General features: G+C 39.1%; 1 protein-coding gene across 1 annotated transcript in view; it reads right to left on the reverse strand.

Moving 5' to 3' along the window:
• LRRC9 (leucine rich repeat containing 9) overlaps positions 1-15,782 on the reverse strand; it is a 46,538-nt gene extending 30,756 nt beyond the window's left edge. Inside the window, exons 1-11 of the mRNA XM_009670689.2 lie at positions 15,712-15,782; positions 14,033-14,251; positions 13,329-13,469; positions 11,857-11,920; positions 11,121-11,191; positions 9,925-10,107; positions 8,305-8,460; positions 6,423-6,631; positions 5,343-5,474; positions 3,587-3,763; positions 954-1,071 (exon numbers count right to left, since the gene is read on the reverse strand). Coding sequence (XP_009668984.2) covers positions 954-1,071; positions 3,587-3,763; positions 5,343-5,474; positions 6,423-6,631; positions 8,305-8,460; positions 9,925-10,107; positions 11,121-11,191; positions 11,857-11,920; positions 13,329-13,469; positions 14,033-14,251; positions 15,712-15,765 — 1,524 coding nt within the window. The 5' untranslated portion in view covers positions 15,766-15,782. The remainder of the gene's footprint in view (positions 1-953; positions 1,072-3,586; positions 3,764-5,342; positions 5,475-6,422; positions 6,632-8,304; positions 8,461-9,924; positions 10,108-11,120; positions 11,192-11,856; positions 11,921-13,328; positions 13,470-14,032; positions 14,252-15,711) is intronic.
• Between the last annotated feature and the right edge of the window lie 2,472 nt (positions 15,783-18,254).

An 18,254-nucleotide genomic window follows, 5' to 3' on the forward strand; every position in this document is an offset into this window, starting at 1 on the left:
GTGACTAGAGAAGGAAGAGTTGGCCTCAATCCATTCTCCTATTTTCTGCTCTCTTCCTTCACAAGTCAGAATGAAAATGCCTTATCTGAAAACATATTTTTTTCTATTTCTAACTTCTCTTCTTACACATCATGAAATAATGTATTCCCTCCATTTGGCTATTTTTCAGTCTGAAGATGGAAGGGTCACTGTGACAGTACTGACTGTTTTTAGGGTTATGACCAGGACTAGAATGGGCTGACAAACAGGATCTCTGTTTGCAGGGACCTTACATTTAGCGTTAAGCATCTGCTGATATCAGAGATAAATGGTCAACATTTCAGTTTAGGATTAAGGACAAAAGGAGGCAGTGATTTAGAGTTCAGAATAAGCTTGTAAAACAGGAACCAGGATGCTATATGACTAGAACCGACACTGAAAGACCTGAAAACCCATGCTAGGCTTTGCAGTAGCACTGGCAGGGAGGATGAACAAAGTAGTAAAACAATACTGTGTGCAAATAAATACAAATGAAAGTTACAAAATAAATGGCTGGAAAAAAACAATGTGTTCCACAGGCAGCAAATACAGGTGATGCAGCTGCTATTGTGGAATCTTCCAAACTAATCCTGCATCAGTCCCTGCAAACTCTAGCTGGGGCACTGACGAGAAGTGGTGAGTGCGAAGAGACAATCTACAATAAAAAGAGAATGGACAAAGAAAGGACAGGAAGAGGAGAAAAACTGGAAAAGAATTAGTCATGCCTTTGCCACAGATAGTATAAAGATTTGAAGAATGAAGCAGATGTAACATGAAGAAATAAGACAAGAAGAGAAGAAGAAAATAGAAGAAAATTGAATAGGAAAACAATGAAAGGAGAGAGGAGAAGATAGCAGCACTTTTCTGTCTGTTCTCTGCTGTAAACAATATCCATTAGTAAACAATAGCATTCTTTTGTCCACAATGCAGCTTACCGTATGCACTTCCAGACTCTGGACACCCTCCTCCAGCATTTGTAACATCTGCTTTTCTTTAACTGGCAATTCAGGGTTAAATACATAAAAGAGATAGTCCACGTTCTCTTTGTAGTTTCTTAATAAGAATACAAAAAAAAAAAAAAAAAAAAGGGAAAGGTTTTCATTATTCTGTTGCAAAAGCAGACAAAAGACAAGAATAGACGTTCCGCCTAGATAAAGTTTATGCATTGCACAGCCTTCACTAAGAATAACTGATTGCAATCAACACAAACTCTGTAATATTGATGTTCACAGTGTTATATATTAAAGATCACTTGCAAGACAAAATTGTTTTTTCCTGCGTCTTTATAATTGGCAAGAGTGGTCTCCATTTCCTGTAGCATATAAAAAAAAAATCTAATTTTATTTGCCTCTGAAATAACAAGTCTTCACTCTGCTGAACATCCCCAGCTGGAAGGTAGCAGTAGCTGAAGAAGAAAGAGAATAGTAGAGTCTGCGTTGACAGCAGATCCAGAACTCCATATGAATACTACATAATTGATAACTGTTCTTTTCTCCTTGAAAAATTAAGTCTATAAAAATGCCACTTCTGGTGACTTACCATATTGCAGTCTGAGTGTCAGCAGGTTAGTGTGAGGATTTCATTAATTCCTGCAGGATTTCTCTGCCAAAGTGAGCATCAGACTTTGTGCTTTCAGTCAACATTATTCTTAAACTGAAACCTCAGACAGATCCCCATATAGTTCCTTGGAAACAACTAGGTTTTTCAGGGCATGAACTGCCTAAGACCTGCTGGAATGGGCTCTAATAAATATGCATAGATCTAATCTGGCTATTCCATAGTAGGAGCTAAATACAGTTAGATAGTTCTTCATTCAGCCTGGATGATATCCTATCAGCATGACACAGACTGCATTGGGGAGCTTCCTGAAAAGTTTTGCTCTCTCTAGGTAATAAAAAGAACCCTGAAAACATTAGCATGTCAAAATCTGACTTTTCTCTGGACAGAATAAAGTGACAGAAGTGGGTAGCTGAATCACCTGATACAAATTACTTCCTGAAATAATCTGAGGTAAAGCTGTAAGAGCTCTCAGAGAGTCATTTTGTGTTTGCAGCCTCATGTAAAGGAGACCAAAGGGGTGAATAAAGCTGTTTCATATTGTACTGGAACGGACCCAGGGCTCTCGCAAGCTAAATAGTAGTGTTTCTGCTACGTAAGAAGTAACTTTTATTTCAAAGATCTATAACAAAAAAAATGGAAGGTAGTAAGATCCACAAGACCATCTCTCTCCACCTCTGAATGTTTACAGTAGCTATACGGTTTCCAGATCCAAAAAAGAAAAAAAAAAAGTATTTTGAGTCATGTCACGCCATTAATTGAAATACTCCATCTCAGAAGGGGTGTACACTCAATCCCAAGAAATTTGTTTTGGGTATAGGAGCTACAATGTCCGGAGCTCAGTGAGCACTCTTGTGACCCAGCTGCTGCCCTCAGGGAGATAAGATTTTGCTTTCATGATTGACAAGGTCTTCCAGCTCCTTCTAAGCTCACAGTTCTTCAGGAGCTATCACCCAGAAGACCCAGTCCGATTTACAAACGATAAAGTCATATTTCTGTTAAAGGCAGCTTCTGGCTTTCAGGACTTATTGAACTGGGAGCTATGTCCTGATTTTTTCACCCTCTATGTTGAACACTATGGGTTTATACTTAATCTGTTTTATTTTTCTATATACACATGCAACACACATACACACATTTACATATATAAGTGTTCACACACACATAGTAAACATACATAAAAAGATGAAAAGTACCATATTAACTGTAATAATAATAACCATAACTTACATAAATACAGACATATCAAGTCAGGAAACTGCTCAGTACGCAAAGAAAGAACTGGATGCCACTGGGGTTCTGTCTCATAGCCATAAGTGGGCAACCAGGTACACTAAGACCATTGCTCCACTGCTGACACAGCTCTATAAGATGCTTTGGACAGATGTTTCCCAGTGCTTACACTAAAGACTGTGGCTGCATCAGGAGTCTCAGACTGAGTCTTGGAAGGAAGTGAAACAAATGACTACAATTACACAAATTTCAAAAGTTAAGACCTGCATAGAAAAACCTGCACTTATCTGTAGGGATATAAACCCACTCAGTGATGGTTCTAACATATATGCACGTGCTTTCCTGTGATACAGATCAAATATAGGTGCATATGTACCTGGGTGGGCTTTTTCTGGTAGTGGTGGGTTTTTTTTTTTTGCATTGTTCATCTACCACTCCTTTCAGAAATCTGGTCATTCATGACAGTATTTACTCAGCTTTCACAACTGTATTAGGAGCAGATGAGGTAAGCTGCAGATTCTAACAACATAAATCTGAACCAAGTCTCATGCCTGATATTTTCTACTAAGCTATGGACCTCTTAAGACCTTGAGTCAGTCATAGAAACACCAGGCATAGGGCTGTGGGGAACTTCAAGCTACCTTTACCTAGATAAAACTTCTTAGTAATACTAAACTATGTGATGCTTTGCAAAACGGATCTGTCCTTTGAAATAGGACGTTTCTTTTGTTCACATGCCAGTGTTACACTTAACATCTCTTAAAACTTAGACACTTACTCTGCTGCACTGAAAACTTCTTTCTCCACAAACATTTGAAACTTCTCTTCAAATTTCAGCCTCAGGATTTGATTGTGCACTCTAAAGATGCGATTTATTTTCACTCCCATGATACCATATGCTCTGAAGTCCCAGAAACAATACCGTGAATGAATTAGATCACAGCAGTAACTAAACCTGCGTGCAGAGGAGAGCACTAAGTTAATAATATCTCCTTCTGTTTTTGCACTGAATTTTTCAAAGCAATCTACAACATTTTTTTTCTCTTTACTATTCAAAAGAAAATCACAAGCCATACTTCCAGCTTATTTCATTTTGCTGCAAGTTTGTCCTCTTAACTGGAGACAAATAAGTTTACCTCATTGCATTCAAATATTGCATTTGAAATTAAGCATCAAACATCAATATCAAATTATATGTTATTTACCTTGTTTCTTTTCTCTATTTGCACTAAAACACCCAAGGGCTGATTACGTGCTGGAGAATTCATAGTCTTCAATACATCTCTATCCTCATTAGTCTGGACCTACTCATATGAAAAGCTGTTGCATTTAAAATCTGTTTAAATCCTTCTTCATTATGCAAATGAGCAGTTCCCCCATATTCAGTGCAATCATGCATAAAGCGAGCATGGTTTGTGAGAAGCTACAAATGTTTCTACAGTCAAACTTGAAAAAAAGGAGGGGTGGTTCTCTGGCTAGCCTGGAACCTAGGAGCAGAAACTCAGTATTCTGTTCTACCACCAAGTCCCTTTGGTAGCCAAGTCAAGTAACTTAATAAATCTGTGCCCCCTTTTCTCTGCCCCTAAACAGGAGGACAATAAACTCCAGTACTCCCACCTGATAATACAAGATTCCTTAAAGATTTTGAGGTAATCAGCCATACTAGAAATAGAAACAAAATCTAGAAATGCAGCAGGCTCCCCCCTTTTTCAATCAGTGGAAGGTTTCCTTAAAAGAGAAAAAGATATGCAAACAAAGTAAAAATTTTTACTGCAACTCATGAAAACGTGGCTCTCTCTCAAAAAGATTCTGCGCTAGGATTACTGATCCAAACACCTTTGGTCTGGCTTTCAGCCTCACAGGAATCATTTATTAATTCTCCTTGCCAAAACAAGAAGATCCTTGCCTTGAGAAAGTGGCATTAAAAGAAAATTAGAATGTTATTTAAAAACAACCTCAAATGGAGCCTGACAGCACAGAACTACCTGCAGCTCTAACATCCCTGAACACAAAAAAAAGGGCATAGCTGAGGTGGACTAGCTTGGAGTACTCAAGCAGAAAACAGTCCTTGAAATACTGCCAACTTAAATTTCAATCTCCCCTCAACTGAGTATCAAGGTTATTCATACAAAGATTAGGTGAGCAGTTTCTAATGCCTCTTTACAACAAATAAAGCTGTCTAGACACTTAGAACAAATTTACTATTTTCACTATCACTGTCATTAAAAAGCTATTGGATAGCTTGGTTATCCTTTTATCCTCCTTTTATTTTTAAATCAAGGGCTTCATAAATGGGCAATAAAGAATAAAGACAACAAATAATCAGTCTTTGTAGACTCAAAGCCTCAGCCTAGTACATAAAGAGAAGAAGAGGGGACAGAGTGTTTCCTTTCTCGCCAACTATCTGTAAACGGAATCTAAATGGAGGACTGATGCTTCAGAACACTCTAGATCCTTGTAATAAATTTGTTTTGTTAAAAATGATTGACTTGGAAGAGAACAGGGTTTAAGTTGGAGTATCTCAAACAGCTTACCAGGGATTATTTGATAAGCCTTCTTCAAAGCAAACGTTTCCCACTGTTTCCAATTCCATCAGCAAGAATTGTACTACCAAATTAAAACTCTTCCTCTTTTTCTTAATTTCCATCTGGTAACTTTTTTCAATTCTGCAAAAGAAACAAGAAGAATTTTTTCCTGGAACAACATAACAACAGGATATGGGTTAATTTTGCTTTTTTTACAAAGAGTAAATATAAACAAATGAATAATGACAGAACTATTTATTTTTTAAAATCTGAAATGATGGATTATGCCAGATTATAACTGTGGATAGTAAGATCCTGTACTGATCCATCACAGCAAGCTTCGTCCATTTCAGCCCCAGAGTTGTGTTGTAATCCTTAATTGAAGGGAATTACCTTTTGGAGTAAGAGAACTTATTGGTTTCCTATTTAATATTCACAACAGTGTCAGTCTAAATCGCAGCCCTAATGAAACCCTGCTGGGTTTGGATGCAGTGTGAGACCTGGACTGAGATCAGCGACAAGTCAAGGCAAATTTCACAGAGCTTCAGACCTGTGCTGACATCCAACACTAGGTCTATGGCATTACTGATATCATTCACATGCCCTATTCAGGGGTTTATACTGCATATAATCCTTGTGCTGGCGACTGTCTTTAGATTGAATTTCACTCATGAAGTCCTAAGCCATAATTAATAATAATAAACCATTAACAACATGCTGGAATTACAGCAAAGAAAAAAAACACACAGCATTTTGCTGGATCTCTATACTGTTTAAAGGCCCAGACAACTTTTCCAAGCACTTCTCCAATAATACTATCCATCACAGACCTTTCGCTCAATCCTTCTCCTATTTAGTGAGCTCCCCAGTAACAGCATCTGTCTACTAGCAACTGGACTGAACACAATAATTTAGATCACGTAAGAATTGCCACTTCAATGACGTTTGCAGTACTCACAGTTTGGACCTCATCAAAAACAAATGTTTTAGGCTCCTATTCCAGTCTCCTAACTACCAGCTACCATCACACTCAATTATTAATGTTTGAAAACATCAAATTACTGTTCTTATACAATTCACTAAACATACTCATCCAGTTTTTTGTTCCAGAATGTTATTCTCTCCTTTAGAGCATTTATTTTTTGTAAGAATGCCTTTTCAAGACTGGACTCTTCAGCAGCCTTATCTGCATCATCACTGTCATGAACTGAAGTTTCAGTTTCCAGAATCTTACTCTTTAGAGATTTATTACTTGATGTTTTACCCAACATTTGCAGCTCGGCCAGTTCACGCTCCAGCTGACAAAAAGAATGCAGCAGGATTCAGAGGCAAGAGGTTAACTTAAAGTATAGCAGGAAAACTTATTTATGTTCTCTCAGAAGATAAGCGTTCTAGATAGGTACTAAAAAGTATACATCAAAAACCTGAAAACATCAAATCAGAAAATTAGTTTAATAAACTCATACTCTTAATTTGTCAGTAGAAAAAGCTCAGTTACTTCGCCAAAAGGACAGCTCTGCTCTGAGCAACTGCACACGTTCTTCTACTGTATTATGGCTGAAATCCTGGTCCTATGCCCATCAATTAGACCATTATGTCACTCATGCAAGACTGATCCCTTAACATGACTTCATTATGATGCAAGCCTCATAAAACTTCCATAAAACACTTACTAAAGAAAGCAACTTATCTCACTCTGCTTACCCATCCCAATATGAATATTATTTAAAATATTCACATACGCACCAACTATGAGCATTTCTCCTATCAAAACGATATTGTCACTGAAGCACAAGCCTGCATAGGCACGTGAGCCTGATAGATGGCAAACAACAAGAGGAAGATGTGGCAAAAAGGGCACTATCCTGAGCCGGCAAGAGACCTTGGTTTGTTGACTCTTGATCAAAATATTTTAAGGGGCCAGATTTACATAATCAGCAATATGTTTTTCAGTTATTCTGCAGGCATAGGTGAAAAGAGCTCACTTCAAGCGCATTAAAGACCTTCATGGAATGCTTACAAAATGCAGGGTGTTTTGTTTTTTGGGGTTTTTTGTTTTTGTTTTTTAAGAATTGTTGTGGTTGCACTGATGCAACCACAACAGTTAACTTGAGAGCTGGGCGATAAAGATCTTTCCAACCTGCAGATGTTTTCTGTATCACAACGAACACAGACCTTTCAGAAATTCTCATGGTACCAAAGAGAATAAGCAACACCCACAATCTGGGAGCTCATCAGGGAAGTCCAAGGCAAACATCTGAGCCGGATAAATAAAAACACCAACTCGAAATTCAGTTTACCACGCTAGATGAGCATCCTACCAGCTCTGCTGGATCTCTAAGCTTTCCATCTTGAGGAAAGCCATTAGTCAAAGCAATTTAAAAGCCCATTAGTCAATGCATTTACCTAAGGTGTGAGAGGCTAGATTCAAATAATTATGAAGCTGGCAGAATTGAGACTGGAAATGTATCCTTCACAACACACTAAGTGTCCTAGACACTTAGCTTTTAGCTTTCTGAAAAAGAGCTATCTTTGCAGTAGAAACTCTGTCTTACAAACTCCTGGATTACAAAGATTTGTAAAAACTGATGTGCTTTCATAAAATATTTTATTAAAGGTAAGTTTTATCAAATTTTCTCACAAAGAGAAATTTCAACTATGGAAATTTTTTCTATAGCTAAATAGGAGTACGAACTGCTGAGTGTTAATGAACCTGGAGCTAAAATAACGTAAGGATCTAAAAAGATCAATTTTTTTAAAAAATAAGATTTTAATTTACTTCAATGAGACAATCGAGTTGCAAGCATTCTGGCCTAAGTTAGGCATCTACTCCAGACAGAATTTGAATGAATGAACCTATTAAGAGAATCAACCATCCAAGAACCTATCACTCTTCCCAAAACTTATTGTTTTGTTTTTGTTTTTTTTTTTTAGTGATACACTGCTGACATTTCAAGCTACTTAAACTTACCTGTTTTACATTGCGGCTGAATAATTTTATCTTATTTTCTGGCAAATTCTGCAGTTTGCATTTGCTTTCTTTTAGCTTTTCAAGCCTGTCATGGAGCTGTCTATGAACGCTTTTTACCTGCATGTTGTAGTACATTTTTTTTTTCATAACTGTGGTCTTTAAAAGTGAAAAACAGGAAATTATTCATGAGTTATTAACAAGATGCAATCATTCATGTATCCTATTTCTGAAGAATACAGCAAATCACAGCATTATTGCTATATACTGGGGTTCATGTAGTCCATTTTTTTAGAGATCATTTCAGATACAGCGTACTTCATTTTGACTGTATTTGAACATCAGTCATTGGATTGTGCCTCGCTATGAACATGCTTTTATAATTTAATAACAAACTAAAAATACTCACTTTTGTAATACACTATTTGTACGAACACTGTAACTAAGAAGTTTATGTTGTAATTAAAGATCAAACTATGGACTCATTCCATATGCTTCAGTTAGTTCTGGTCTATATCCAAACACTGTTTGATAACACGATTAAGAAAACGAGCTCAGTGTTTTGGATAAATCAACAATCATATTTCTCATTTGAAAATAGTTCCTGTTGTGAATACTTCCTCTCAGGTGTTTCAGCTTTTGTTCCCAAGTGCTCTTTTTTCTGAAATAAGGCAAATTAACTGTCACGTTTCTGCAGTCACAGGAGTCCCAACAACTACATAAAGACGGTTGAGACGAAGTATTCCACACCAAAATACGTTATACGACTTGTTTCACTAAAGAGTGAAATCCATTCAGAAAGTTTTCTCCTACGCTCATAAGTATCGAGTTAAATTTGTCATGATTTAAAAATGCTCTCCTTTGATAGCAAGACGTGTGAAAGTAACTCAATTACAAGATAAGCCAATTGGAACATGAACCTGTAACATTTTTTTGTAGAATACTTGGAATGTCTGAAACCACAAGATGTGCCTTTGTGATTTCAGTGAATTCTTTCATGTCCTTTAGTCCCACATGGTTTTGATATTAGGTTATTAGTACATGAAATGACTAACAAGTTCTTTGTTTTAAATATGACTTCACGTGCAATTCTTTTGTTGTCTTTTTTGTTTTGGTATTGGATAGCAACAGCCTAAAAATGCTGCCAGTCTTTCAAGAGTGTTGGCGTTAGGTAATAGATTATTTGAGTAATTAAAAATGTATTTGGTAATAACTGTGCACTTTCAGCTTTCAGTGAGACAAAATGTCTTATTTCAATGCACTAACATCCAGCAAAAAATAGTGTCTAATACCACAGCCAATTGGAAATACTCAGGAAACATGGATTATCCAACTCCTGAAGTGCAAGAGTCCAAAATAAGGGCTTAGAAAACTCTTTATGTAATAAACTTAAGGTTTTCTTTTTTACTTTCTATTGTGCTTATTGGTATTCTTTTTTTAAACTATCAACCCATCATCAAAAACGTCAAGATCCATGATAAAACTCAAATTTTGACAACAAAATATAGTACTAAGTAGTAACACAAGGCGCCCATCTTGGCTGAAAGACACGTAGCGGACCTCATAATCAGTAACGAATCATTCATACTTCCGGCGCATCTACAAAGCAAAGCCGGAACTTACCTCTGCCAGAACCTTGATTTCCTTTTGAGATACATCGTACGTATCAAGCCTTTGAAGCTGTGGTATATGATAGAGCACATGGATAGCATAATTACGGAGAAGACAAATGGGGTTGGGCCCATACTGAGGATCATTTAGACCCAAATCTTTTAAATTAGGCAGTCTTGACAAATTAGTGAGTTCCTGAAAAACAATGAAAGTGCTACAACAACATGCCAATACTCTTTATTTTAAAAAGCCTAATTTTAGCACTAAGATCAACTGGGATTTTAATTATAAGGGTTTATATTGAATGAAGAATGCATCAGGAAAGATGGAGAAAGGAAGGTAGTAGGGATGCAGGAGCATTCGTGAATATGACCTTGTGCAACTTTGCGTATCTTTCAAGATTCACACAGAGCTTTGGAGATTCATTTGCTCTGGTGGTTGCACAAATTCTTGAGAAAAACAAACTAAAACCATTCAGCACAAGAAAGTGAAGGATAGCTGGGAAACGAAGGTCATTCTTTGTGAAGAAATAACTCCAGAAAAGCGATCATATCCTTGAAATTCTGATTAGATCTTTCTCATGCTTGAAATAAAAATGTCAGACCATTGACATCAAAACTTTCAAAATCCTGAACACTCCACCAACAAAGCCTAGATTTAAAGCACTTTCACAAACACCATGAAACACACAAAAGGCTACACGTCTAAAGTGCAAAGTGGCCAGGTAAATGGAATTATGGCTAATTTAACATTTTTAGTTCCCAGGACAAATCTACGTTTCATTTGCTAATCATTTGCATAACGCCTGCCAATATCCCATGCACCCTGACACTTGGCTATATATATATTCTCAGACTCAAGATGTCTCTTGTGATAACTTTTCTTATATTTAATGTAATACATTTTTTCCTCCTCGTTCAAGACTTACAACTTGACCACACTGGGCAGGAAGCATATATGAGCTATAAATGCACAATGGGTATTTTCTAGCTCTTCTTACAAAGAATATTTGGGAACAGGATTTTTTCAAAGACAGAGATCTAAAAGCCTTATGAAAACAGTAAAAATTAACATTGTATTCTTTTTAAAAAAAAATCAACTGCTGTCACAGCTGTGTGTTAAGGGTTCTCTAATATCACAAGGAAAAGTCAGGTCTTTTCCTAGTAACAATTAAAAACATCAAAATTAAATGTGAAGTCTGAACATACCTTGAAGGAAGACACTTTATTTGCAGAGAGGTTTAATATTTCTATTTGTATATTGAAGTCCAAACAACTTCCTAAAATTGAACAACAATTAAGAAAAACTATTTCCATTGTCCATTTGGATATCTGCATTTTCATCCCGTGGATCAGTTTTAACCACGTAATGCTCTCCTCCCCCTCCAACACACACACACACACACGCATACTTCATTAACACAAACAATTACACCAAATGTAGTATATCATTTTCCATTCCCACTTAAAGAGCAGAGATAGTATATGGAAGATTTTTTATTTTATTTTTTTATTAGAGATAAAGATAAACCAAAAAAACAAATAAATTCTCTAGTATCTGTTTAGAAATGCAGGAAGGATTTACATTCCCATTAAAACACAAACAAGTGTCATTTAGATTTAATCTAAAAGCCCTGTATACTAAAGGCAGAGAACAAGAAAAAAAAAATTATGCATCATATACGCATATCCCACCAATACCTGTATTCTGTCTCCTTTGACATGGCTACAGCAATGACAGACTTTGGTATAAACAAAGGTGAGCCCTAGGGAGCTTTGACACTGATTTTGGGATGATCAGGACGGTGTACGCTGGATATGATTCTGAACCATGCAAGCTGGTAGGAATTTTTTATTAGAATGAGAAAAAGATCAAACCATGTAAATGAATCCTTGGTAGTAATCAGAATGCTCATGCCAGAAATGCTGGACTGACATCACCTACCTATTTTTTCTATTAAGTTTCCAGCGAGGTTGATCTCCTGTAAATTCTGCAGAGTATGTAAGCCCTGTGAACGTTTTAAACAATACAGTTTTAATCTAATATAGCACTGCAAATGCTGAAGAGCCTGTAGGCTAAGAGGCAGATCATTCAAATGTAAAAACAGACTTGACTGGAGTCTAAACAATGTTAGCCTCTGTTGTAAACTACAGCTTTCTTTTGACATGGAAAGAGAGAATGGGTATTGCCCAACGGGAATTAGCTTAGAAAGCCTTTGTAAATGATACTGCAATGAAAATAAACACAGTCCCTGGGCTCCTTAGTTTCACAACTGTGTATGAGAAACCTAACAGATCATGCCCCATACTATGAGTACTCATTAGCTTTTGGCTGCAGCCCAGGTCTTGGCTTTGAGATACCATGGCGACTAAATCACTCATGTCAGTCATTTCTCTCCATGATGACATTGCAGTTCTTTGCAGTGGGATGCCACTAGTGTTTGTTGTGTCCTCTCTAATAAAAAATCATTTTGGAAGTACTCCACTGCTTTTACATTTGTTCTTTGTCAGCTGTAATTCCTACGTCTCTCCTTTCCTTCCTTCTCATGGTGCTCAGCTTCGATTTCACTTTCTTCTTCTTCACGGCCTTCAGGGTTCCTGAAGACCTCCTCTCATTCACCCCTATCAGCATCTCCTTCTGCTCTAACTACCTTTAGCTTGGTAAGGTATCCCCCTCTGCCTTCTCTTCATGACTCTCCTAAGGGAAAGAGGATTGAGGTGCAGCACTCCTGTTTCCGTGTTGGGGCAGTAAAAATCAAGTATTTCAGGGTACCAAATGTTCTTTTGCTAGAAACGACGTTTATATAGTTCTTCTCCCTTTACATGCTAAAGTGCTGACCACAGAGTTCTCACTTGTTTGGATTAGCCTCCATTTGAAAGCTTAGCAGGTAGAGCACTAATTTGGGGGGAGAGAGGGGAGGGAACTAGTTGTTCATATTATAACATGAAGAAAAGCCAGGATAAAACTTCTTCTGAATATGAGTTCATCTCTCCAAGAAAAAAAAAAAAAATCCAAATACTTTAACTCTGTCAGTGCCTGCAATCTAGCATACATTTACTAAAACAAAAACTAAACAGAAATTCTTGCACATAATATTGAAGTGCAGACAAAAACCCACAGTTAGAAGAAAACTAAAAAAAAAAAAAAAAATCTTTTCCTGCTCAGGGATCATAGTGGTCTGAGAAAACGAATGATTTAATTAAAACTGTATATGCAGGAAACCTTAGCAGTCAATCATTTCCAAATAATGTTTCATCCTTAATTCTTGTGTACTGGAGTTTAAAATTGTCCCTCTGGTTGTTCAACAATTCTAAAAATTAATCGCACTTCTTAGATACATGTAGGTACTATACTATTAATATACTATACATTACACAGGTTAGAGGGAAATGAATTCATAAGGACACCAAACTCACTTCTATATTCTTGATCAGGTTATTATTCAGCCAAACTACGTTCAGCTTCGTTAGGGCTTCCAGATTTTCAATCCTGGAAATTTCATTGCAATAAAGGTAAAGCTTTTCCAAATTTACACATTTTTGTAGACCGTCTATTTTCTGCAATAGAAGGAGAGGTATTAATTTGTAGCACTGAACAACAGAATGTCATTCTTTTTGTCCACGAGCAACCATCTTACACAGAAAATAGGAAGGTAGTGCCAAATAATTTGAGACCACAGGCACTGAACAGAATTCTGCTGACTTAGAAGCAGAAGTGACTTTTCAATTAAGTCCACAAAGAAAAATAAGTAGAAGCTACAATGCTTCATGATAAGTGATGTGCTTTAAATACAGTATTATTTTCAATGAAATATCTTCATCGTAATCAGCTTCCTGAAAAAGGTTTCAAAGCAATTATTGTAGTTTTAAAAAAATGTTCTAATGAAAGGAAAAAAAAAAAAAAAAGAAAAGAAATTCTAGATTCCAAAATACAAAAACCTGTAATGTGTAACAGAGTCTACAATGGATGCTTCTGTAAAAAAGTGCCAGATCCTGACTCCCTCAAACAGTGCCTTCTTCTTTGAACAGATGAAGAACTGCTCATGAAAGAATATGATAATCACTGTAAGGAGCTAAAACTGGCTAAAGCTGGCTAGAAATAAAATTCATAGTTAACTTACCAGTAAACAGCATTCAGCAATCCACAGCTCTCTGAGTAACAGGCAGTTCTCCAGGTCTGAAATCTGTTGAATCCTTTGCCCAACAAGAGTGAGTGTAGTTAAATTTGGGAAATATTTCATGCCTACCATTGTGGGATAACCTGAGAAAAACATCTCCAGTGCTGTTGTTTTTAGTCCCTCTTGATCAACTTTCTCATAAGACAATCCATTACATGTGCACTGGAAATGAAAGGCAACTATTATTTGTTTTATGTCCATGCTGTAAAAAACACATTATGAAGCAGAATGCCTGACTGTCATTAGAGTCAACTGCTTAAAACCAACTGTATCTTTTAAAATTTGCCCTCCTGTAAGATGTATTTGCAATTTTGGCCACGTTCAGTATACGATGGTTAAGTAGCTGTCTTCTGCTCACAAAAGCAACCACAATTCTAGTACAAGTACTTAAAATCAAACATCAAAATGCACCTTCAATTTAAAACAAAGTAATTTTCAGTCATGCTAACTTTAGTGAAAACTAAAAAACATCACATAATTTTCTCTATAAACTAGTACATGCGTTTGTATATGTGTGTGTATACATACAAACATATATGCGTGTGTGTGTGTATGAAAGGGGATAGATGGCATGCTCTAGCAGTCTTGTAGCTTTTCATTTCGAAGCGGTTGTATCAAGTAAATGTAATAATATAAGCCTTTGGCCAGAAAAAAAAAAAAGATTACATGGAATTTCATTAAAGGTGAAATTTGGTTTAAGATTAAGACACAAAATATCAGGTATCTATATCTGTGCCCTTTTTCAAACCTGTCATTTTAGTCAACGTGAGGTCTAACCAATACAGCCAATGGATCCTGGAAAGCCACTCTGATGTCCAGACAGTAGATGTTTACAGCAGGTTGACTCATTCTGTATTGGCTAAGGATGGGATTCAGTTGGCCGCACAGGATATCTAGTGCTATTTCAGATGCCTTAGGGTATCCTGCAACGGCTGTTCCAGAAGGGTGCAGTGTCCTATACGGCCTCCGTAATATCTCCCAGCCCTGTGCAGTGTCTTAGATAACATGAGGCAGCTAAAATGGCACTAGACAGCTATATTTATGCAGCTGACTCCTATCATAGATTTCTGTCGACTAAAATGAGGGCTGAAAAACCAAATGCATATGTAGACAACTATCAGTAGACACGTACATCAAGGTGTCTTAATTTGGAGCTGGACACCATTTTAATATTCTAACCACTTCATACTAGGCCAAATTTTTGCTATCTTAGCTACCCAGTTCTGCTCACAACTATCCAATGCCTATGAAAATGTATAACTGAGTCAAAACTATACAATGTATTTTGATTAAATTTATATTAAAAACATATTTTTGTTTCCATATATGAATGTTCTGCAAGGCACACCACAAGAAACAGAGACAAAGGGGGAAATGAACCTTAAAAATCCTCTTTGAATAGGAGTATCTCTCTCTTGAGAGATCTGCATTTCTGTATCTTAACTACTAGCGTGTTTCCACTGTTCTGAAACCTTTAGACCATTATAAACCATTATTAATGCATGCCCTATATCACCTCCAGGATATTCCAGAATAACTGATGTTCTATAGAGACATACTGATATTTATAGAAGCATTAGAAGTTAGAGGAAATTGAAAACAAATACAAATGAAAAGCTTACCAGCTCCTTAATTATTTCCTCAGGATTCTGGTTTTGGTTATCACTTTGCATCATCTCTTGCGTTCTCTGCAGTGGTTATTCATTTCTTAGTATTTTCTTAGAAAAAGGATAGTATTTTTATCAGCTGTGTATCCATCCACATAAGTCCTAGGATTTCCAAGCAGTTTGAAAAGAAGATGTAAATTCTTAAGAGATTTAGCTCCAAAATCTGTATTTCTCATTGAATCATGGTGATCACTAGGGAAGAAAACTGAAGTTGTCTGGAATATTTAGACTTATTACTTTTTTGATTAATATTTTTAGATTCTGAAAGTCTAGAAAGTACTACAGGATAAGCTATTTGCATCACCTCCATAAGGAAAGATGATGAATTGCAGCCACTTATCCCTGTATTGGGTTTAGTAAGTTTTATTTGCACAAAGCACAGAGGTGCAATAAGAATGAACAAATAATTTATAGATCACCAAAAATACTCCTCAATAAAAGCCAACCTGCACATCGGAAAATATGCTGAAATTATCTGAACGTAATTGAGAGTGTAACATATTTGTCACAATGTTTTTAAAGTAATCACACAATGTTTACAATATTAAAGTAATCACGCAATGATTAATCTTTAACATTATATTACTAGTATGATTGATGTAACTTCTTTCTCACTTTTGAAAGCATTTGCACAGTATATTAACCACAGTGTGCACAAACTAAACCCAACAGATCACGTTAGTTGCTCGTAACATACCGCCACATCTCTGTTGTCTTTGAATCCTTGCCACAGTATTTAATGATACACAACTCCTCTAGGTGGTAATTTAGGACAGGAAACAAAGAATATTTTATCCAGTTACAACAGCTTACATTAGATTGGAATTAGCTTTTGGGTGGAGGCCTCTAGGCTTCTTATGGGAGAAGAAGGAAGCCGAGTTATTTTTTCCACCTCATTCAAAAGACCACACAGCTCTGCAAGCATTACTTCTGGAGCCCTGGCTCCACAGGTAACTTCCACATAACATATCCCCACGTATCAATAGCACGTGTTTTGCCTGCTCCCACCAAGAGCTGTTGCCTGGCCTCTGGGGTGCCTGGCAGGGGCTGCGAGATGGTGAGGAGAGAAGCGCACCCACAGGAGCACCTCACCGTAAAGCAGGGCGTCCACAACACCCCAGGCCCCAATCTGTCCTTTGAGGTCTGAGGCCTCAGCCCCACACAGGGCACAACTAAAGCTGGGAGGGCCACCAGGTAGGTGGAGAAGGGGTAGGTAGTGGGACCGGGGCAACCCCGGGAGAGGGACAGGCTGGGGGTACCACGCCAAGGCCCGTCGGGAGCCGGGCCGGACCGCAACCCCTCAGGGGAGCCATGTACCTGGCGCCGGGACCCAACGCCCACAGCCAGAGCGCCGCTGGCTGCGCGCGTCGCCTAGGCGACCGCCTCGCCCCTCCCACCGGCGGCGCGGTAGCCAACCAGAGGCGAGAACGTGACGCAGCGCACGCCATGGGCCAGGCGGGGCTGAGCGGTGGCCAACCAGAGGCGAGTGTGTGAGGCCGCAGGCCCCGGAGGCGGGGCGGGGCTGTGGAAATAGCGGTTACCTCAGCGAGGGGCGGGAGCGCGGCGGCTGTGCGCGGGGCGGTGGGAGGCCGGCAGACGTAGCTCCGCCCCGCCCCCCTGCGCATGCGCACAGCTGCACAAGCGCTCTCCGCGCGCACCCTTGTCGCGCACGGCGCTCCGTGCCGCGCCCCGCCCCCTGCAGGCACGGGCGGCGCCACTGCGGGGCGCGCGGCCCGCCCCGCGCGCCCCCAACGGCTGCGTGCCCCCTCCCCCCCTGCCGGAGCTGTGCGCTCTTCATACAAACAGGAGAGAGCTGTGCTTCCTCACAGGGCTGTGTGCCCTTCACAGGGACGCGCACACACACACACAGCTGTGCCCCCTCACAGAGCTGCGTGCCCCCTCAGAGCTGCGTGCCCTTCACACACACACACACGCAGCTGTGCCCCTTCACAGAGCTATGTGCCCCCTCAGAGCTGTGCACCCTTCACACACACACAGCTGTGCCCCCTCACAGAGCTGCGTGCCCCCTCAGAGCTGCGTGCCCTTCACACACACACACACACACGCAGCTGTGCCCCTTCACAGAGCTATGTGCCCCCTCAGAGCTGTGCACCCTTCACACACACACAGCTGTGCCCCCTCACAGAGCTGTGTGCCCCCTCAGAGCTGCGTGCCCTTCACACACACACACACGCAGCTGTGCCCCTTCACAGAGCTATGTGCCCCCTCAGAGCTGTGCCCTCTCACAGAGCTGTGTGCCCTTCACACACACACACACACACACACACACACACACACACACAGAGCCGCGTGCCCCCTCACAGAGCTGTGTGCTCTTCACACACACACACAGCCGCGTGCCCCCTCACAGAGCTGTGTGCTTTTCACACACACACACACACACAGCCGCGTGCCCCCTCACAGAGCTGTGTGCCCTTCACACACACACACAGCTGTGTGCCCCCTCACAGAGCTGTGTGCTTTTCACACACACACAC

The sequence above is a fragment of the Struthio camelus genome, chromosome 5 (genome assembly GCF_040807025.1).
Source record: "Struthio camelus isolate bStrCam1 chromosome 5, bStrCam1.hap1, whole genome shotgun sequence".
NCBI lineage: Eukaryota > Metazoa > Chordata > Aves > Struthioniformes > Struthionidae > Struthio > Struthio camelus.